The sequence below is a fragment of the Pleurodeles waltl genome, chromosome 5 (assembly GCF_031143425.1).
Source record: "Pleurodeles waltl isolate 20211129_DDA chromosome 5, aPleWal1.hap1.20221129, whole genome shotgun sequence".
Lineage (NCBI taxonomy): Eukaryota > Metazoa > Chordata > Amphibia > Caudata > Salamandridae > Pleurodeles > Pleurodeles waltl.
The window spans coordinates 242,019,560-242,042,722 of NC_090444.1; the positions used below are offsets into that span (position 1 = coordinate 242,019,560).

Consider the following 23,163-nt stretch of genomic DNA (forward strand, 5'->3'; position numbering starts at 1 on the left):
TATTGCCATTTTAACCTATACTGTGTATGCTACTGCTTTAATTCAAAGTTCCTTACTTACCTGTGTGGAGTACCTTGCATTTTATGTATTTACTTCAAATCTTGAATCTTGTGGTTCTAAAAACAAATTAAGAAAATATATTTTTCCATATAAAAACTATTGGCCTGGAGTAAGTCTTTGAGTGTGTGTTCCTCATTTATTGCCTGTGTTTGTACAACAAATGCTTAACACTACCCTCTGATAAACCTACTGCTTGACCACACTACCACAAAATAGAGCATTAGAAATATCAAATTTTGCCACTATCAGCCTCTAAGGGGAACTCTTGGACTCTGTGCACACTATCTCTCACTATGAGATAGTATATATAGAGCCAACTTCCTACACCTATGTAACCCATAGGGCAGGGTGCTGTGTAGGCAAAAGGCAGGACATGTACCTATGTAGTTTACATGTCATGGTAGTGTAAAACTCCTAAATTAGTTTTTACACTGCTGTGAGGCCTGCTCCCTTCATAGGCTAACATTGGGACTGCCGTCATACATTGTTTGAGTGGTAGCTGCTGATCTGAAAGGAGTAGGAAGGTCATATTTAGTATGACCAGAATGGTGATACAAAATCCTGCTGACTGGTGAAGTTGGATTTAATATTACTATTTTAGAAATGCCATTTGTAGAAAGTGAGCATTTCTCTGCACCAAAATCCGTTTGTGCCTTACAATCTGCATCTGGCTGGGTTTAGTTGACAGCTCCCCTGTGCATTCACTCAAACACACCGCAAACACAGGATACTCAACCTCACTTGCATACATCTGCATTTTGAATGTGTCTTCCTGAGTTGGGAGGATGGAATGCCTGACACTTGGATGTCAAAGGACAGTAGCCTGCCCTCACACAAAGGACTGCCACACCCCCTACTGGGACCCTGGCAGACAGGATTGAACTGAAAGTAGACCTTGTGCACTTCTAAGCCACTCTTTGAAGTCTCCACCACTTCAAAGGCACATTTGGGTATTTAAACAGGGCCTCTGCCCCTACCAACTCAGACACTTCCTGGAGAAGAAAATTGAATCAGAACCTGCATCCTGCCAAGAAGAACTGCCTGTCTGCCCAAAGGACTCATCTGTCTGCTTTCTGTGAAGGACTGCTGCCTTGCTGCTCTCTGGCTGAGGTGAGGAAGTGCTCTCCAAAGGCTTGGATAGAGCTTGCCTCCTGTTCCTTGAAGTCTCAGGACCAAAATGCTTCATCTCCACAAGAAGGACTCCTTGTGCCGTGAAATTTGATGCACAGCCTGTCCGAAATGACGCACAGCCTGCACCGCATTGAAAATTTCACTGCACGTCGAACCGGAACGATGCAGCCTGACGTGGCAACAAGAAGATCGACGCAGCCCCAGTGTAGCGACAGGAAATTCGACGCACTGCCCACTGAATCGACGCAAAGCTGAGCCGGAATGACGCAGCCGGATTTCCAGAGAGGAATTGCCACAGCGCCTGCCGTACAGTATAAAATTTGACGCAATGCCCACCAAATCGATGCAGCTCCTGTGACTTTGTCCTGCCAATGCAGGAAATCCCCACATCAACCCCAGGGCATCTGAAAACCCCGCAACCTGAAGAGGATCCACGGCGACTGAGCGTCGGAAATCGATGCACAGCCGTCCCTGCGTGAAAACTAAATGACACATCATCGTGTGCGGCCCGAGAAATCGACACACACCCCCTTTGTTTCCACGCATCTCCTCCTCTGCAGTTCTTTGCCGAGATTTTGCACGCAAACCAGGTACTTTGTGCTTGAAAGAGACTGTTTGCTTTTTTAAAGACTTAAAATAAATATATATTTTTCTAAACACTGTGTGGTGTATTTGTGTGGTGCTATATGGTGTTATTGTTTGATTTATTGCACAAATACTTAACACATTGCCTTCTAAGTTAAGCCTGACTGCTCAGTGCCAAGCTACCAGAGGGTCGGCACAGGATAATTTGGATTGTGTGTGACTTACCCTGACTATAGTGAGGGTCCTTGCTTGGACATGGGGTAACCTGACTGCCAACCAAAGAGACAATTTCTAACATTTTTATCACCTTCCTTGCATTTTGGCATCCGTTGTTAATGGAGGACTCCTTGTTCATAGGCAGGAGTGCATTGGTACTCGATAACCAGTGCTACAAACAAACTGTGTTCTTACTCACTTTCTCAGACATCCACAGTCACTGAAAATCCCACTCCAGGTATTGTACTTAGTGAACCTTGACTCCCTAACTCAGTGCATGAGAAAGAACTTACTGATAGTTCTTCTGATTGGTTTGCTTTTGACCATTGCTTTTCTGTTTGCCATTATTGCACATTTTTATATTAAAGCCTTCAAACACTCGTCTGCTGAAGTTCACCTAGTAGCTCTGGGCTGCATGTTCTCGCTTGTACATCCAGTAACCAGCTCCAGTCTATGTTATCCACCCTTAGTGTTACTGCTTGTTCCTAAATAACTCAAAGATTATATGAATAAAAACATTCTGTGAATTAAATTTAAAGTGGTGTTTTTGATTTCTGTTAAATTGAATCGTGAAGCACCCTCTCCATACACGTCACAGGTTTAAGCTGATCTAATGTGGCAGACTGTCCTTGTGCTTTTGCTAACATATGCTGCTGTCTCCTGCGAGTGGAACCAAATTTTAACACTGTCTACAAGTAGATGACATGCATTTCATTTACTTAATTAAAACAATCATCTCAATTTCACTCAGGTCTCCTACGACCAGTAATTGTCTTGTGTTTTCCAAGTTTTGCATATGCATTTTTAAACGTGTTGCAATTATACTTACACAAACCATGTTGATGCCGCAAGCTTCCATCTTGTTCACAAATTATTTACTGCACGGTCTGGTACATTAAAGTACCATTTTTATTTATTTAATGGATTCTAATAAGGTGCTTTGAAGAACCCAGCAAGAGTGGAAAAATGTGTCACAGGTCATGCAGGTAAATGATACAGGATGTCTTTATCAATCAACAGCAGATGTAGGCAATTGAAGGTAAAATTACATGCTCCAATATGATGTCCAGTCTTCAAAACACAAAAGCATGCAAGTGATGAGTTGTTGGTGATAACAAGTCCATTGAAAATCATTTTTTTGTATTTTTGACAGGTGTGTATCAAATAAAAAAGCCAATCCGAGCTCATGATGGCAGCGTGTTCACACTTTGTCAGATGAGGAATGGCATGCTGCTGACTGGAGGTGGGAAAGACCGGAAAATAATACTGTGGGATCACAATCTGATTCCTGAAAGAGAAATTGAGGTAAGCACATGGGCGTAGGAACTGTAGGGTACGATGGGGATGTATCCTCCCTAGATTTTGGAGTGGGACTTGTATTATTTTTTAAATTAATTTTCTATTTTTAGGAGTAGAGAAATAAATAAATGGCAGATAACAAAGATTAACAGTTACATGAGGATACATTGATGATAGAGCCTTTGAAATTATGAACCAAGAGAGGGCCAAATTATGTGGCAGGGTTGAGTAAATTATGCAGCAAGAAGTGGCAAATTATGTGGCATAATGTGACACATTTTGTGATAGTATTTCATTTTTTTGCCATTTTTACACTTGGTATCATTCTGTGGGCTTAGGTTGCCACTCATTGGTACCAGTTTAACATCTAAATATAGCAAACAATAATAAAAAGGTTAGCAGTCACCTTTTGCAAAGGAGCCTTCCACTGTGCACCAACACATGTTGCTGCACTTTAACTTTTGAACCGTTGCAGTTAGACATTTTTTTGTTTAAAACTGCAAATTATACAGCAGACGGGGGATTGTGTGGCAAATACGGCAGATCCATAATTATGCAAAACAAAAACACTGTGGCGTCACAATCACATAATTCCAGTAGCCCCAGTGATAGCCAACCAAGGCATCAGCAATACAGTGTTTGTATCAATGCATTTGCATATACTGCACACAATTCATAAAGGTATAGGAAAATTCAGTGAGTGTGGCCATACCCATAAGAACGTGTGTAAAAGACCCTTAATAGCAAGATACAGTTTGACTGACGCATATTGTAATCTAGTCTGTCAGATCTCTGAACAGTGACAGTATTTGTTTAATTGGCATAGAATCCTTACTCTGATGTGGATTAGGCCAGAGGAGGTAGATGGTTCAAAAACCTCCTCTCCCGCAACGTGAAATTAAAAGGTACCTAGCAGACCTCAGATATCTTTGGGTCTCAAAGAAGGAAGTGATAATTCTGCATATATTTTGATCTTTGTTACAGAGGGCAAGATCTCTTAGTCAATCTTCTGACATTTATCATAATTGGCTTTCATGAATTTTTGATTTTACGCAGCGCCCCTCCAAGTGATATACGGGTGGCGACGGTGCACAGGTCTGGGAGACAGATGGCAGTATAGAGGTTCAGTGTGTATGTTCACCCTCCTTTGCATATGGTTATAACTTTCAGTATACAGTTCTTAATATAAGAGATAAAGGACCCCCCTGCCACACATTAGGGTATTGCAAGTGTTAGACTTTTTTCCTTATGCAGGGTCATCCCCAAATCTTTTTGCCTGCTGCCTCCTATTTTGGCTGACCTGTTGTTGTTGGCTTTTGAACTCTGAGCACTTTACCACTGCTAACCAGTGCTAAAATGCATATCCTCTCTGTGTAAAGTGTATAGTTGATTGGTTTATCCATGATTGGCATACTTGATTTACTGGTAAGACCCTAGAACGGTGCACTAGAGGTGCCCAGGGCCTGTAAATCAAATGCTGCCAGTGGGCCTGCAGCACTGGTTGTGCCTTCCACATTAGTAGCTCTGTAAACATGGCTCTGTAGCACTGCTACTGCAGTGTCTGTGTGTGCAGTTTTAAACTGCCAATTCGATTTGGCAAGTGTACCCACTTGCCAGGCCTAAACCTTCCCTTTTCTTACATGTAAGGCACCCCTAAGGTAGACCCTAGGTAGCCCCATGGCAGGGTGAAGTGTATGTTTAAAGTACGACCTATACTAATGTGTTTTATATATCCTGACAGTGAAATACTGCCAAATTTGTTTTTCACTGTTTCAAGGTGTATCTCTCGCATAGGTTAACAGGGGGCTACCTTTTTGGGAGCAGATAGACATGTGGAGTTTGGGGTCTCGGAGCTCACAATTTAAAAATACATCTTTTAGTAAAGTTGGTTTTAGGATTGTGTGTTTGAAAATGCCACTTTTAGAAAGTGGGCATTTTCTTGCTTTAACCATTCTGTGACTCTGCCTGTTTGTGGATTCCCTGTCTGGGTCAGTTTGACAGTTGGGCTGTTTGCACCTCTCTCTAGACAGTGACACAAAGGGATCTGGGGTGTAGCCTGCATTTCCTGATGAGCCATCTGTTCTAGGAGGGAGGAGAGGAGTGTTCACTCACACCTGAAAGAGCTGTGCCTGCCCTCACACAATGCAGTCTCCAACTCCCTGGTGAGTGTCTGTGGCCTGGCCTTGGCAAGGAAGGATTTCACAAACAAGAGAGACTTTCCTTTGAAGTAAGCCTACTTCAAAGGGCAAAATGGGTATAAGAAGGGCACCCAAAACCACAGATTTTAGATCACTTCTGGGCACCAAGAGGAACCTCTGCCTGGAGAAAAGCTGAGAAGTGCTGCCCTCCCTGGGACTGTGCTTTGGGGAGCTATCCTGCGGTTGCTGCTTCTGCCTGTGCCAGGGGACAAAGACTGGACTTTGTGTGCCTTCTTGCTTGTGAAGACATCTCCAAGGGCTTGTCCTGAGCTTGCCTCCTGTTGTTGAAGTCTCAGGGCCATCAAAGACTTCTGCCAGCACCTGGACTCTCTGCCCTGCCAAGTGGTGCCCTATCCAGTTCCTGCGGCCTTGGAAGGTGCAGCTAGCGGACCAAGATTGAAAATCCACTCACAGACCGCAGTGCGGGGAAAATATCAACGCACCTTCAAGACATGACTGAAAAACGATGCTCTGCAGTCTTCGTGGCAGAAATTGAAGCTGGAATAATGATGCAACACCCGTTGACTGAGGCTAACGTCGCAACCCACATTGCGCGGTTTTGCTGATACCGTGCAGCAGTATTTTCAACGTAAACCTTGCTGGGCGTGGAAAAACGACGCAACACCTGCCCGGACCCAAGTGCTGCCCAAAACAATGCATTGCTCCCCTGCTGGGAGGAAAAACGACACACACCGACCCGACTGGAGAAGGAAAAAGACGCACGGTCTCGCTTACGGGTGAGAAATTGGTGCACCGCTTACCTTTTTCGCCCGTGCATGTTATTTAGACACTACCCAGGTACTTTTCAATGCTAACAGTGTTTTACATGTTTTCTCAAGGATTTAAGACTTTCTTTGCTTTTTAATTAATAACTTGACTTGTGTATGTTGGATTTGTGTTGTTTTGATCTTGTTTTGTGTAGATAAATATTTTTTATTTTTCTAAACCTGTGTTGTCATTCTGTAGTGTTTTCACTGAGTTACTGTATCTGTTGGTACAAATACTTTACACCTGGAACTCTGAAGTTAAGCCTGTCTGCTCTTGCCAAACTACCAAGGGTGTTAGCTGAGGGTGATCCTCCTTTACCCTGACTAGAGTGAGGGTCCTTGCTTGGACAGGGGGTAACCTGGCTGCCAACCAAAGACCCCATTTCTAACATTGGTGATCAGTGGTTGGGATTTGGCTTGTATTTGTACTTGACATACAGTGATTAAGTGTACACTACTGTTTTCAGTGCAGACTACTACGTGACCACATACTACTTTGTTGATTTTGGAACTTTACATTTGAAGTGAAACCCTACCAACATGCCTTAATCTGGGGATGCACCAGCTGTGTCTGCAAAGGCTGTTTTTGAGTTGGAGAAGCTGGAGAGGTACACAGTTGCTCAACTGAAACGGTTTTGGAAGGATCTTGCCTGTCCTATGAGGATCTCCACAGGGAAGGAGGAGCTGCAAAAGGCATTGAGGGCCTGGGTGGCAGCCAAGGAGGCTTGAGGGCACACAGAGGAGGAGAAAGAGTTGGGTGAGGAGGTGCAGAGGGTTCATAACGATGTAATGGATGTACCTGTTACGCCTGGGGAGAGGGTCTCCAGGATAGGTAGCAGTGTGTCATCCAGAGGTCTGACTCCTGAAGAGTTGCAGAAAAGACAGGAGGACAGGGCTCACCAGTTGGGAGTTAGAGAACCTGAGAATGGCTTTAGAAGAGAAAAGGATAATCTTGGCTTATGACCTAAGATTGAGGAAGCTGGAAGTCATGAGAGCTGAGTCCAGCCGGAATGGTGGCAGCAACAATTCTGTATCCAGTGCAGATGAAGAAGTGCACATTCCCAGAGACTTTGTGCCCAACTTGAAGGAGGGAGTTGACACACACCAGGAGGTTCAGGGTTGTGAGGTAGCTCCAGTGGATGCACAGGGTCCCTGAGGTGGATTGGGGAACTGGCATGGGGAGTCATGTTCCTACTGGTGGGAGGGACACAACTGGCTCTCGGTGAGAGTGACAGGGAGAGGGGTTCCTCCCAGGTAGAAGTCCTGGTTATGGAGTGTGGAATGATCCCGTAAGAGTGTGGGTGGAGTGTCAGGGTCAGTCAGGTACTGACTCACCAGTCTCAGGAGGGTGTTGTGGGGTACTTTTTCAAGGCTGAGTCACTGGATGGTCGGGTGAAGGGTAGGTTGGTTAATTTATGTGAGGGGCTGAGTGATGTAATTGCTGGAGAGCATATGTCTAGTTCTTATTTTCCAGAGATACGCCACCACCAGGTGGAGTGTGAGTTCTCTGACCCCAGGGAACTTACACTGGAGACGGACCAGAGAGTCTGAAGAGGCATTTGGGGGTGCTCTGGGGGGGGGGGGGGTCTAGGTATTGGCCAACCAGGTGAGGTAGGGAAGGATTGCAGTGACCCAGAGTAGTGGGATGGGTGAGGGATCCCATGTCCAATCTCAGAGGAGAGGTAATGGGGATGGGCTGAGGCTCAAGGTGCCCGAGATCCAGTCCCAGGTCCTGAAGGGTTCCATGAGGGAACCTCAGGAGGGGAGCCTAGCCTGTACCGCAGGGCTATCTGCTGAGGGAGACCCCACTGTGTCAGGAGAACTTGATGGGGGGGGAAGGGGAGGGGCTGTAGCCATAGTCCCAACAGTTCTGGTGTCTGCCAGTACCACTCCTAGTGAAGGGATGCAGAAGTCCAGACAGGGTTGAGAGGGGGTTGCAGACCCCAGTGGAGAACCTGGAGGGTCGGGGTTAGATCTGAGGTCATATACTTTGTGAATGTAAACAACAATAAACAAACTGTGACACCATGCCTTCCTTTCTCCCTGTTTAAGGTCCAAACTATATATGATTCTGTACATTTATCTGAGCCTGCATTTCGCAGACAGTGGGAAATTTGTATAGGGTCAACTGAAAAGTCCCCAAGGCTATTGCTGTCCCCCCAGAAATGTGTCTCCTGCGCCCCTGGGTAAGCAGTTGAGTAACGGGTTTGAGGGGAACATGTTGGGGGGTGGGAGTGGGAATCATTTACCACTCCAGTAGCAAGGACAGGGCCCTTAATGGGAATAAAAGCATGTTCCCTGTGTTCAAGAGGCCACAGAAAGTCAGTGGTTGCCCGCACGTTCTGCTACTCTTGTAAAGTAATTCATATGGGCCATCTTCATGTGGCATCGGGGAGGTGGGTGTCAACTGTGACAGATGCAAAGTTAGTTCTTATTTGTACAGTGCCTGATGACATTTCGACTTTTATGCTCTGTCCAATAAAACAGCCCTTATTAAAGCAAGTAGTTCACTAAAGCTGTTCTATGGCTTACTTACATGCTCTGCTACATTTTTTTTAAAATAATTTTATACGCATGCTATTACTCTAAGCCAACATCGGAGCCTCAACCATAGTTCTTAAGCTACTGTCAGACCTCTATCGTAGTTTGCAGATCTGCACTTTCCACAACTGATTGTTTCCATGAAGGACTGGACAGCTCGAGTTCTCTTAACTCAGAGAGAATCCGGGAGTACAACACTCCTATAGCTGTTATTGATGCCACACGTGGTATTAAACTGTTTTTGGCTAAGCTATTGTCCTCTCTGAGCCATCCCCACCACGCTGCAGTCCAGGAGTTGGTGGGCAGGTGTATGGTCCTTCTTTAAAATAAAACAGGCCTGATGTTTCCTTCACCATCTTCTGCACCCCACCAGACTCTACAGGAACCCCAGAAAAAAGCATTGCTTGTTTTTTTTTCTGTTTGCGAGCTAAGCGTGATCCTACAGTCAGAAGGTGAAAGTTACTCAGCACACCTCAGCATTCCTGAGGGTGTGGTATATTTGGATGCATAGCTTTCCATACCAGGCGAGAAATGCACACCTTCAGGTACGGATTTTAATCTATACCTTTCTTATTGGTATGCTATCTGTGTGTGAGTCTGAATAGAATGTATCTTTGTCAAGCCTTTTATTTAACATGTTCTCCCTATGCACACTTTCTTATGTACAGGGGGTGCTAAGTTACTTAAGGTGGGTCAAAGGTAGCATTTCCCATACAAAATTGCGCTGAGTGGTGCCATATCTTGGTGCTGGCAAATGACTGGTATAGGGTGGCTCAGAGGCTGCACCACTGCTACAACCATTGGACTTGGTAGCTTACAGTAGCTTGCATTGACATTTTCACACAGAAAAGCCCTCCCAGAATGATGTCTGTCTTGCATGGAGTGCAGAGGAGCGCTCGTAGCTTTCATGTTCTAACTTCATTTTGCTGTTAGTCATGAAAACCTGTCCTGGCTCTAGATTCTTCGCTGGGTTGAACTCAAAGAAGATTAAACAAGCTAAATTGCTTGGGTTCGTGATGTTGAGCGTTCTCATAACACCTGATGTAGGACCACTAATTTGGTATCTATTTATTTCTAGTTCTCAATCATCTGACTGTTCACTCTCCAAGTCGAGCACAATTTGCTTTAACCATTCAGGATACTGCTATTTAACTTCATATATAACAGCTAAGTGCACAACCACCCAGGGCATCGTGTCAGGAGTGTTGTTTCAAGAGGTTGATGAGCATCTCCCCCTTGAACTCCCGTCTGGTATTGCGCATGGTGTTGCTATTTAACCAGGACACCTGGTCCTGCAGGTTTCAGTGCTCTGTATTGAAGCAGGCGTACAGTTGTGGTATACATCCTTGAGAGATAGGAAGGTCATGTGAGCTGGAAAGCGTTCCCTGTTCTGTAGCCCCGCAGAATGGTCAGCTCTGCGATCTTGACAAAAGAATCCGAGTCTAGACTCAGGATAGCCGGGTTTTCTCATAGCTGTTCTTTTCTCAGCAGCTGTACTGCTGAATATCTCATAGTTGAGTCTGGGAAGAAACCTGTTACTACTTTAGTAGTAATGTTTTTTGTGTGAATCCTCTTCATGCATCGACATGTCCACAGCCATCCACCTGGGCTCGAACTTGACACCTTGGAAGATACTTGATACTTTGAAAGAAAATATTCTGAAACGGGGTGCGGCTGTTAACTGTGTTATTAAATTGAACTGTGTGTTGAGTGAGCACTGCGTGTGATACAACTATTAACTGTTAACATTTGAAATAATCTTTTTGGCGACGCTGTCTAAATGCTCAGTTCTGTACATACCGATACATGAAAGGAATGATGGAGAATTATACAGTGAAACCATTTTTATTTTTTCTGATTACCTTTATTTTGTGCAAACATGAATACAAAAAGGTGGAAGTATTGAGATTAATGCAGCAATGTGTGAACGAAATACAAAGGGAAAGTGTTTATAGATGAAAAGATAGTTTGATCGTTGATGCTAATCTTCTAAACAAACTGCAAATTTTTATTGTACTTGATAATAAACCTACATTATACGACGTGTATGTTATTTTCTATTTGTTTTCTGTATGTTTCAGGTTCCTGATCAGTATGGAACAATTCGAGCAGTGGCTGAGGGAAAAGCAGATCAATTTTTGGTTGGAACTTCACGGAATTTTATTTTGCGGGGAACGTTCAATGATGGTTTTCAAGTAGAAGTGCAGGCGAGTCTATCCATTCATTTTGTCTTCATACAGAGCGTAGACATAATTTGAAGTCCACTGTGAAATAGTCTTATTAAGAACTTAACTAATTTTGTTATTGTGATGTTTTTATTTGTAGGGTCATACAGATGAACTCTGGGGTCTGGCAACGCATCCCTTTAAAGATTTGCTTCTGTCTTGTGCACAAGATAAACAAGTGTGTCTATGGAACTATGTGGACCATAGTCTAGAATGGACCAGGCTTTTAGATGTAAGTCTTAATTTAGCAAACTTTCTGTGCTAAAGAGTGAAATCTGTCACTTGAGCCTTTTTCTTTTTTTTCAGTAAATATTGGGAGTCTTTCACAAAGTCTATGATACTGATTGACTTCATTTAAGGGTCTCCAGAGGTCGCAGCTGCAACCCCTGTTTTGGCCCTAAAAACCTCCTTGCACGGCCTTTGCGACCCCTGGCCTCATAGGTGGTAAAGTTGATGCCAAAAACACTGGGGCAGCTGCACATTTCTTTTTTTTCTGTCTGTTTGGCATTATTCTAACAGTGAATAATATTCTCTAATTCACTATTAATGTAATAAAAAAATGGAACACACTTGGGAACGTTGGTGGCAGCTGTGGTTTGTAAAAAGGTTTTTAAATGTATGTTGTGTGCATGCTTGATAGTGTGTGTGTGTGTTAATGTGAGAGAAAGCATGTATATGTGTGAGCAAGCCGGTTTATGTGTACGCATGAGTATGTCTGAGTGAAAATGAGTGTGAGTCAGTGACAGGTAGTGAATGAGATTGAGGCCCCATTTTCCTATTCTTTGATGTAAGGCCTCTCTCTCTGCGCCAAGGTTTTTGTGCTGCCTTGTGCCAAAGCGAGTGAGGAAAAATTTGTAATTTCTACTAAGATAAGGTTTTTTCTTTTTCTCTCTCCGAACGCTGATGCACTTTTGGCAGTCATGCACCAATGTACACACCAGTGTGTGCGTTCTCTGAAGTATAGGTTTTGTACTGGAAGAGGTCCCTTCCAGTACACAAACTGTGCTTTAAAGCTTTCCCACTTTGTATGTTTGCTGTACAATGAGGCACACACACAAAGTTGGAAAAATGAGGAGAAATTAAAGCATTTCTCCTCGCTGCACCGGCTTCAATGAGGCGTACAGCTTTGGTGCTAACCAATGTTTGTTGATAGGGAAGTTTGCATCTCTGAAATGACACAACCCCAGGTAAAGTTCTAGTAAACCTAGGCCTAACTGTGTCAGTAAGTACAAGTGAGCGAGTTTAAGAGTGAATGCAAGTGAGTGAGAATGAATAAGGAGTGTAAGGGGGTTTAAGAGTGTGTGAATGAAAATCAATGAGTGCGAGAATAAGTGAGTAAGGGCCATATGTACAAACACATTTTCCCATTGACACAGAATGGGAAAAACCCTTTGCTACATCTGGCCCTAAGTAACTGCAAGCAACATTGTGATGTAATGCTTGTGAGTTTGTTGTTGGCCCTGGCATACCGAAGGTAATTATAGTCTTAGTAGACACCCACAGCAAAATACTGGTCTGGCATATGTGCAGCAATTCTTAGTAGAGCAGACACCTGTGACAAAATACTAGCACACTGGGGGTCATTCATGGTATAAATGACACCAACGGTAAATTACGAGTACTGGTATAGTAGTGATAATTCATGGCATATTGAAAAATACTTGGGAAAATTCTTGGTATATGGACGCCAGTGGCAGAATGCTGGTACTATCAAAATAGAGGTATAGAAGGTGGACAACCTGGCATTAAGGGAATGTTGCAACCATGACAACATGCTAACCCTGACATACTGCAGTAATGTTTGACTTGAGAAGCACCTATGGTTTATGCACATCATCATTTACAAAACCTGGCACAAACATATTTTATGACCCTTTGTATAAAATGGGGCACCCTTGACAGAATGCTGATCCTGGCAAAGCGGAGGTCTTTTTTGACACATGGGGGCACCCATATCACATCTTGTAAAACAAAATAGGGTCAGCTTCTGGGGAACGTCAGGTTTGATTGTCTTGGCAAACCACAAAAGGATTTGAATATTTAATGAAGGCACCCTCTGTGCCTATGGCATTTTAGTAAATGTATGTGAAAATGGTGCTTTAACTTTCACAATTTCACTCATTCTGTTCCTTATTTGTCAGGATGAGAAACCCTTTAAAATAGGTCTGGTTTACTTGCTTTGTTCGTTCACAATTATTTAGGAACAGGGGTATCTCCCGAATCATTCAGGGTTAAAGTCAGCACCATAATACAGGCGGTATCCAAAAGACAGGCATTTCTTTGTATTGTGCTATTCTACTAATCATGCAGTTACTATGATACTTCAGCAGTGTCAGTGGTTGTGGTGTTGGTCATGTGACATGCCTTCCTGTAAAAAATCTGTCATGGTTCATATGATGACCGTTCCTGTGATGGCAGAAAGGGCAAAGAGTATGTGATGTCACTTCCGCACCCCTGGCGCTTTGGTGAATCAATGCCCATATTGAAATACTATCTCCTGACATAAATATTTTATATTTTTGCTGATGCTGATTGTTTGACATTAGTTGTAAGTAGAATGTTCTGCCTGTACTGTGTGTAGAGTTTTGTTAACTATCGAAGCGTTGTCTTTTGTTCTTTATGACACCCTAAATATGTTTTTCGTTCAGCCATTGTCGTTAAGTAGATTACTTAGGAAATGCTTGGGTCACTGAGGAGCAATCAATCTAGGTAGCAAGGGAAAAGGAAAATGATGGCGGACAATTACTAATAACTTACCCACAAGGTGTAGTGAACGCAGGGTGCAGAATTAACATTTTTAATGTGCTAGAAAAAAATGAGTTGTGGTTAATATCAATTTGAGACACCTAAAGCAGCGAGTGATACAAACCAAGTATAGGAGAGTTTTGCATACATTTTCAGGTATTTTAACCAGAAAATTGGTAAATATTAACAAAAGTTATTCTTTGTTTACTGAATAATAAGGTTTTTTCCAACTCTGCTTGTGTGACTGTCTTTTAGCCAGCATTCAATGATTGGCTTGTTTGTATTTTCTGTCTCGTTAAATGACTTTTTGGTGGTTAATAAAGCTTCTGGAGTTCCAGAGTGGTGTATAGTTGGCATACATTGTAACATTAGGTTGATCACTGAGCATTAGATCGTCTGGACTGAGCGAAGGATGAGTACCAATTGTCAGTGAGTAGCTCTATATCTATCTTATGTAACATTGTTGGTTAGCAGTCACTTACTGCTCTTAGTTTTGGAGAGAAAGGTCAGTTATTTATCTGATGATAATTTTGGGTTGGTGCAGTCCACCAGTGACAGGTGATTTGATGCATATATTACTATTGGAGGTTTCTTGGAACTAACTGCAACTCAACTGGCCAAAATCCCAATGACTGTTGAGAATTGCGGAGTTTCCAGACCTGTCCATAGTAATGATAAATGCCCATTTTGTTTGATTTGGCTAGCAGATTGTTTCACAAGTTGGATGCTATGACCGAAAAGGAATATCCCGTTTCCCATCTAAGAGACAAAGCTTGAATTCAGTAGCCTGAATGACTCGTGGGGAACAATAATTTCCCTTAGAAAAGATTACCTTCGCCCTATACACTTCCCTGGATTACACATAAAATGTTAAAATCTGAGCTACTGCAGCTCTCCAACGAGTGGGGCAATATGGTCTACTTTAATGTTGCCTGAACAGCAGAGTTCCATATCTTAGGGATAGTACATTGATCTAGTTAATTCTTAAACAGTGCTGAAATATGCAAAATAATATTGAGTTAGCACATTGAAAGTAATTTAGCATCACCTGTGTCCAAACATGTTCTTAAATTAATATTGCTACCTCCACATCTGCATGTCTGATCTTCTGTAGATAAGTTTGTTTGCACCTGTGCTTTAGAAGGTCTCCAGTGTTGGCATACATTTTAGGTTTCTGAACTTTCTTTAATATTCCAAAGAATAGTCCCATGAATACTGTACACTGTAATATATTAAAGTTGTACCCGAAGTGAATTAACGCGGGTGACCTTGATTTAAGCAACTTCATATAAAAATGAATAGTTTAAAAGAACACAGCTACATTAGACCATTGCATTTCATAACTTTTCTAATACAACGTTTGTTATATTAAGGATACACATGAGAAAATTATGTACGTCGCATTTTCTACCCCAGCATTTTATAGATTAATCCGGAAAGTGTCACAAAAACAGTACAGTTACAAACCATTATACTATAATGCTGTTCACTGAGATGCCTGTCCTCTTTTCCTTCGTGCAGCCAGGTACTTGCTCGAGGTTTGTGTACTCCTGGCCACTCTTGCTTCTTCTTGGGCCCTGTTGAAAATTGACATAACAGGTTTAACCCACTGCAAGACCCTGCAAGCACGTCGTTTATCAAACACACACTTCCAGCTCTTTAGACAAGACCTGTAAAGTTCATAACGTCCACTCCTTCAGAATAACAAATATATGAACTTGCACCTCACAGTTACCCATCTGTGCTTGGCTGAAGGGACGTGGGTTTGGAGAAAACGTGTTGATGACTGAGGAGAATCCTGGCCTCTGTGTCCTTGATAGAATGGTAACATTTTCATTACAGAACCTAGAAAATATTATGTTCTGTCAAGACTGTTGTTGAGGATTATGCATGTTTAAAGTTACTAAGGTAGCTGTCCCAAAACCGTCTTGAAATAAAATAAAAAATTGATAGTGGATCCAGCGACCAGTCAGCCGCATTCCAGTTGCTTGCCAGGAAGATGCCACAGTACCCTTTCCTGAATGGGCTCCAAAGCATGATGAGTCTTTACCAGGAGGGGTGGGCAGAACTCGCAGATTTTACTCCTTGGAAGTCCGCAGAGTTAAACGAAAAACTCTGCAAGATTCATTGGAGTTCTGCGAATGGCAGAAATCAGAACATCACACTAATTTTAGTACCTGTAGCTTGTTCCGTGCTGAAAAATCAGCACGAACGGATAATGCGGGGCTCTAGAGGGCAAGTTGATTCTGCTACCGCTAGAGTAGAGTTTCTACTTGAGCAGCAGCTTTCTCACCACAGCCGTTTGCTGAGAGGAAATCTTGCCATGTGCCCTCCTAGCACCTGACAGTTGCACTAGGGGATGCCAATTCTTGCTCACCACTTTATTGTTGGCGAGCAGCAAGTGAGAAAAAACTCTGTCATGTGGCAGTTGGTGGAATGTGCCGAAACGCGATGTTTCAAGCATAAGACATAAGTGGACTAAATCCTGCTGGCAGAGCGGAGTTTATTGCCTACTCCTTAAAGTCTGATATAATCTCACATAGCCACCTGGCTATCATAGGAGAAGTCATTCCAAACTATTGCCTAATAAATCTCAAGTTGTTGAATACCAACTGGTCTCAGCTGTGCTGTCAACCTCTCACGGGCCGTCAAATGTCTTACCGGGAAAGGTTTCAGCAAATGTGGAAAGGCCTGGTTATTGGCTATTGTATTTTGTCCATCTGGCAGTAGTAAAAGTTACCTAATCAATGATTAATATTTTGCCAGACAAGTTAAGTGCTCAGACTCTTGAAACCTCGTGAAGGAGACCATGTATAAAAACATTGCTAGTTTCACTGAAAGTGCTTCCATGGATAATCCTTGTTTTCTGTGACCAAGACAGAAAAAGATTCAGGACTAGTAGATGTCCTAGTTCTTTAAATATCTAGGTTCCTGTGGCATGGACAGTCTGATTTCTTAAAGTAGATTACACACGAGGAAATGCTCCCCAGCTGCGGATTCGGTCAGTGGTAATTGACCCACCAAAAGTGCAGACCAGACTACATTATAGTCCTGTAGGTGAGGTAATCATTCATTAGCTCACTCGGGAAACTAGCTTATTGATAAGGCTTGCCCCCGTGGGATCCAGGTGATGCCCCAGACACCAGCAGGACCTATGCCCCCACACAGACCTGCGTCGTTTAGCTACACTGTCACCCAAATCTTTCTGATAAAGGCTGCAGCCTGTTTCAAAAGTCAAATCGTGAGAGCGACCAACAATCTCGGTAATCCTCCAAGCCATTAGACACAGGGAACCTTTGTACCAGCTAGTGTGACTGTCCTTGATAATCCTCCTGAACGCTCTGAGATTGGGTAAGAGGAATTAGAAAATCCCAAAAGTAAATTCCGGCCAAACACGCAACCAAACTTGTGACACCATAGAGGAATCTCAGGGCAATGTCTGCTTTTTACCTCCTCACTTGAGCCATCACTTGTGATCATTGTGAAGGGGAAAAAGACATAATTGCAATTGATTCCCCCGATTCTGCAGGAAGGCTTCCTTACCCTGAAGTATGGCTGTGAACAAAGGAGGGCAGATTTCTAGTTTAATATTCCATGAGTGTGATCTAGCTTAGGTATTTATTGTACTTCCAACAGAGTTGTCATTTCTGCGCATATTTTCACTTGAGTTCTCAGCATACAAATACTTTGTTGTAGAATTACATGCTCAGCTCCCCCTATACATCCACAGATTCCCTTCAGACGTGCGATTCACTTCAAGCCAAATTGTCAGTCCCACTCCACAGCTAGCATCCCGAGCCTCTATACACACAATGGATGGTTCTTCATGGCCTATCTCCTCAGCCTCTATGTTCATCCCTCTGCTTTAGCCTGCTTGATCACCATGGTTATGGGATCTGTTAGATCGTGAAGATGTGGTGCTAGTGTGTGATATTGCAGACAATGAACTCTTACTGTAAACTACAGCGGTAGAACTGTCACAGGTCCGAGAGTAGGTTCCATTTTTGTGCACTCTACCAAGTCACAGAAGTCTGCACCACCCAAGTACAAAACAGATTAATTCCCTGCCCCTTGCAGCGCTGCTTCACCAGCATTTAAATACTCAGCACCCATGCAAAACCATGTGAGCAGCTGCAAACGGTCCCTTGACCAAAGCCTTCTCTAGTCAGCCACATGCATTTAGCTTCGCCTCTGATAACGAAAGTTGCTCATCAGCTTTTTGTTCTGCCTTCGTTACGCAGCTCGAATGTTCACAACACAGCATATCTGTCTCGGAGGGAAAATCCTAAATGGCTGTTTACGGCAGTGCTTCACACAATGATGAGTTCCAGTGTCACCTCCTCTTCCGCCAGCAGATTCACCAGCATATATGTATTGTCTCCATGAGCTCTGCTGCTCCCTTTTTGGCAGGACTCACCCTTTGGTAAGCTAATACCCTCCTAAGTTCTAGAGTTGTGGGGAAGATGCTCCCCCAATTTGGAATCACTTCAACCATAAGCTTGCCCTGGACTTTTTTTTGTATCAGGAAAATTGCAGGATGTACAGTGGAGAATTGCCAAGAATTGCTTTCAGTCAGGCAGTTAGCAGTGTGCTATTGCCTTTGCAATGTTAACGTTTTAAGCCAGAGTTGTGGTTTGGAACTTATCAGAGCCTAATCTCAGCAGAATGTGCTCTTTAAGTGCCAGGAGTCGCGTGGCTGCCAGCTGACCTGGAGCACCTTCTTCTGAGATCCAGTGCTGTGAACGCCCCTCTTCCAAGGACACAGCAATATGCACCCTACTTTGAAAAGAATGACCTGGCCAATTTTCCTTCTTATCTCTCAAAGTTCCTCAGAGGCCTCTGGACACATTCTAAACCATGCCATGAGCGATCCAAACGCGCCATTCCCTTTACGCAAATCGACTTTTAAGTAATCATTTCACTTTGCCTCTATTAGACGCGGAGTCCTATACTATAATGGCAGTCATGCCAAGAGGGATTAATTTACAAATAGGACAGCCAAGGGACAATGCAAATATTAAATATTACTTTCCACATTTTAGCCTTACTATATGGATGTTATGTTTGTGATCACATGGGTGGATATGGTATCATTTGTCAGAGCAACTCTTCCAAGAACTCAGACATTGCCAATCATAAAATAATCTCAGCTAAACTAATCTCAGCAAATGTAAATGTCTTGTTCTTGAGTCTTCATCTACAGGCATGAAATGTTTACTAAAGATGGGTCCAACAATATACAATGTTCATTGTGTTTTTTTAACTTGTGCATTTTTTTTTTTTTTTTAGTGTTCTAAAATATATCCAACACCAGTAGAATGTGTAACGAATGCTAAGATTTGCTCTGCAGACTGCTTGGAATGCCGGTGTGGTTTGCGTTTCCGGGTAGTCGGTGTGAGTGTCTGCCTGTGTAAGCACATTAGAGGAGCAGGGGCGAATATCTGTAATGCCCACATGCAGATTGACGTTAACAGTCTCCAGTTGCTTTTTCTCCTTATCCACCCTCACCCTCAGCTCTGGGGCATTATTGTAGGCGGGCCTTACCAAGATCTTGGCAAGTGGCAGTAATGACAATCCAAATGAAATGTTGTTTTTAGTAATAATTTACTATCTTTTCAAGCAATGCACTAATCCATTTCAGGAATGTGGATATATAGAAAAACAGAATCCATGTACAGCAGCCCACAGAATGCACTTAGTGGCTTTTGGCACTGTATACTGTCCAAGTTTAATGTAGCTTGTTTCAGACAATAAGGCCAAGAATAAGAAAAGATCTGTGGGAAAATACCCTTGTGCAAACCACTGTAAATTTTGGACCGCTTAACAAATCTTCAGCTTGCCAACTTTGTTAATGTTTGAGGTTTACTGAAATTAAATTGTACTGAAAATGTGAACGTAATGCTGTGGTTTTAACCTTCACTATATATTTACTACTGAGAGTGCATAATGCCTGTGTGTGTGTGTGTGTGTGTGTGTGTGTGTGTGTGTGTGTATATATATGTGTATATATATATATATATATATATATATATATATATATATATATATATATATATATATATATATATATATATATAGGCACACAGATATATTTCACTGAACAAACTCAAAAGTCTCAATAAAGTTATGGTTGACTTTGGTTAGAAAACGTCTCTTTAAAATCTTAGCAATTCACTGAAAAGCCACTTGTAAAGTGCAGTTATGGTTAGATAAACTTACCAGAACTCGTGCCCCCGTCCTGCACTGCCTTTGACCTTACACACGACCTCTCTGGTGACTTGTTAAATGACATTCATGACATTACTGGGGACATCTTAAATGACATTGTTGACCTACTGGCTTTACCAATGTGTGTATTATAAGAGAAATCAATATGCAAATGTTCTCATTCATTAACAAACCTATGCTCTTCTCATCTGTAACATTGAGCCAGGACTGGAAGCATGTGTATGTAGCTGGACCTGGTGGAGCAGAATGTTGTGTTCCCAGTATTAGTTGACACTGGTATGGCTTGCAGGCATATGAAAAGCACTTTGCGGTGGCCCTGTATAACAAATCTGCATGAACTTTTCCAAATTCCAAAAATATACAAAGCAATGAACAATCTAATGTGGGTTTGATTTTTCAATTGATATTCAACTGTACAAGTGCTCAGCATTCTACGATGAAATACCATTTTAAAAACCCAAAACACTTTTTGTATTTTTAATCAAAATATGTTGGCAGCTCGCAATTGCTTTTTTGTTCTCACTCTCTTCTCTCATGGTCTCCTCAAATGGGAAGGGCCTGGAGATTGTGTAGGAGATACCGGAGCTTGCACTTGGCTTCGTTCTGCTAAGCACATGTCTGATTGTTTGGTGTGTGAGGGTAGCTAGCATTGATTATCAACACTTTATGTGCATTCTCTGCCAAGAAAATTATATGGCAAAACAAAAACGAGTGCACCAGACATTACTGTTGCTGCTTTGCATGACGAAACCTGTACTGCGGCTGATTCATGTACACTGTTCTGTGGGTGAACGTTACACTTATGCCAACAGGATTGAGGCTCTGGGCTTGGTGCAGTACATGTTCTTTCCACGAGTGAAGCTTGCCCAACCCGCCCATGTTGTAGTGGGGGGGTGTCGGAGAGAAGCATACACTGCTTTTGGATAAACTAGTAAGGTTTTTTAAGGCTGTCATCTTTAGCCATTGTACTCTCTAACAGTGATCTCTCCTCCCCCCCAAATTGGATTTTTAGTCTCTGAATTGTCTGGATTCCTAAGCGTGTTGTTTGATCCGCAAAATGAACTGTTCATTTGTTTCTATTTTTGTTTTGTTTGTATTACGTTGACAGATCATCAATTATTGCTTTGACAAGACATGCAGATTTTGAGTGTTTTGTGCTATTTAATATTTCGAACTTCTTAAAATCAAGCAGTATAATTGGCAAGTCATATTATAATTGTGAACAGGCAGACAGCCAATAGAACATTTTGTAAAGACAATATGTCTTCTGCAAACAAAATAAAAATCTTGCAGTATGATCCTGAACATGAACCACCTGTTTTTAATTCTCTACTGGGTTTGAATGTGCAACCGAAGCTATAGTCCTTTAACGGCTGTTAATGTTTTCTGGCTGTTATTTCCAAAAATGCGTTAGCTGTGCCCTGGGTTGATTCTCTTTATTAGCATGCTAACTTTATATTTAAATCACAGAATGTTTGTTTACCTTCTCTTAGATTGTAGGTCATAATACCTAGATGGTAATGCCTGAAAATAATTTTATAGAAAAATACAGACATATAAAAATCTAAGGCCATAATTACAATGGATACAACGCTAATTCGGAAAACTGATTTTTGAAATGCATGAAGACAAGCAAAAACAAACTTAAGGCTAATTCAGACCTTATACATTGTCATGTACCTAATTCAAAACCTATGCCCTAACCCTGAGAATATTGGTAACCAATATATGCCCTGATACTAAGCCTAATATTGAACCTAAATTTTATGCTTACCCTTGTCCTAACAAAAACCTTGTTTCTAAAGCCTTTGTTTTTATGATATGTGAAATTTCTTTTTTTTTTTTTGGACTCGCCTAGCAGACAGACTGAAGCTGCCTGTAGACAAGCCTCTTGTGGGCAATCCCAAAAACAAACAGTGGGCTTAGAGACTACTCTTTGCCTTCAGTTTATTGGCTTTGTCACTCTCACTCAGTGTTCTATTTTTCAGTGGCTTGCCTTCCTCAACTTGTGTTAGTCCAGCTGCTGGAGCATTAACCTCTTTATACCATGCTTTTGATTGGACGACTTGTTTCTTCCACTGCTCACATTCAGTGAACTACTTTTTAGGTCGAGAGCGCAAGTGCTCTGACCTGTTGTAATCTATCTGTGGGCTTTTAAACACACCCACGCCACGCCCATCACTCGTTCATGAGCTTGCCTTCTAAAAATCCTTTGGCATCATTGGTAAATGCTTTACGTTTGACCCTCCTTTGGGCGGTTTTGTTCCGCCTTGGCCAGCGACCCTCTTACATGGATAATTGCACAACTGCCGATAAGTTTGACTGCAAGCAAACTTATTTTTCCTTTTGTGTCTCTCCTTCGTGCTCACGCTCAAGGCGGCCGTGGCGCTTTGAATTGGCTTGCTTACGTGAACTGTTTTACTTTTCATTTTCAATTTCTGTGGCAAGAAAAGTCCAGTTCGGAATTTACAACGCTAATAGCTCTAACTCGAGCAAACGTGAGACCCATTGCATTACAAATGCTTGTTTATTTTTCTTTCAGCACTCCATGTGGTAACTTTACATTTACAATGTCTGTGTTTAAGATTTTGTTTAACTTAATTGTCTTTATGTCCATTTCCTGAGCTCTTGCACTGTCTCCTGTCCTCTCTAGATTGTTTATCTCTTATGATTGCATACTTTACAACACCTTAAGCCAACGCTATGCATCTTAGTTTAAGTAGACGCCTGCTTGGATGTATTGTCTTGGTCGCTTTAAAATAACACTAGATTTCGTCTGAGCTACAAACACTTAGTTCACATGGGGGCACATCTTTCATATCCCAGCAGTAGCCATGTTGGAAAGGTTTTCTCTTGCTTAGTAGATGGCGTTGGCTGTGTCCGTATTTCATAGCAGGTGGTAGCATTGGACTAATAGAAGGATGGTACAAGGAGCACAGGATTAAGTTGTTAAATCTACAAAGCCAACAGTGCTCAACATTGGATTACCATCTGTCACACCGTTTGGGTGGGTCACAGGGCATACAGGGTCTACGTGGCCACTGCAGTTGTGGTTGTGGTTGCGGTCATTGGCTTATGGGATTGGTCCTACTATGGTTCTGAAATCTAAGCCAAGTACACACTTTCCTCATTTGACTCATGGTAGCAGGGGCAGAACACCCAACCAAC

The 23,163-nt window shown here is 42.4% G+C and overlaps 1 protein-coding gene across 8 annotated transcripts in view; it reads left to right on the top strand.

The window, feature by feature from the left end:
- Positions 1-23,163, top strand: part of EML4 (EMAP like 4) — a 636,979-nt gene that overhangs the window by 541,599 nt on the left and 72,217 nt on the right. For all 8 annotated transcript variants that reach the window (XM_069233976.1, XM_069233980.1, XM_069233975.1 and 5 more), the window contains 3 exons: positions 3,146-3,297; positions 10,879-11,004; positions 11,123-11,254. In XM_069233976.1, the coding sequence (XP_069090077.1) occupies positions 3,146-3,297; positions 10,879-11,004; positions 11,123-11,254 (410 nt within the window). The remainder of the gene's footprint in view (positions 1-3,145; positions 3,298-10,878; positions 11,005-11,122; positions 11,255-23,163) is intronic.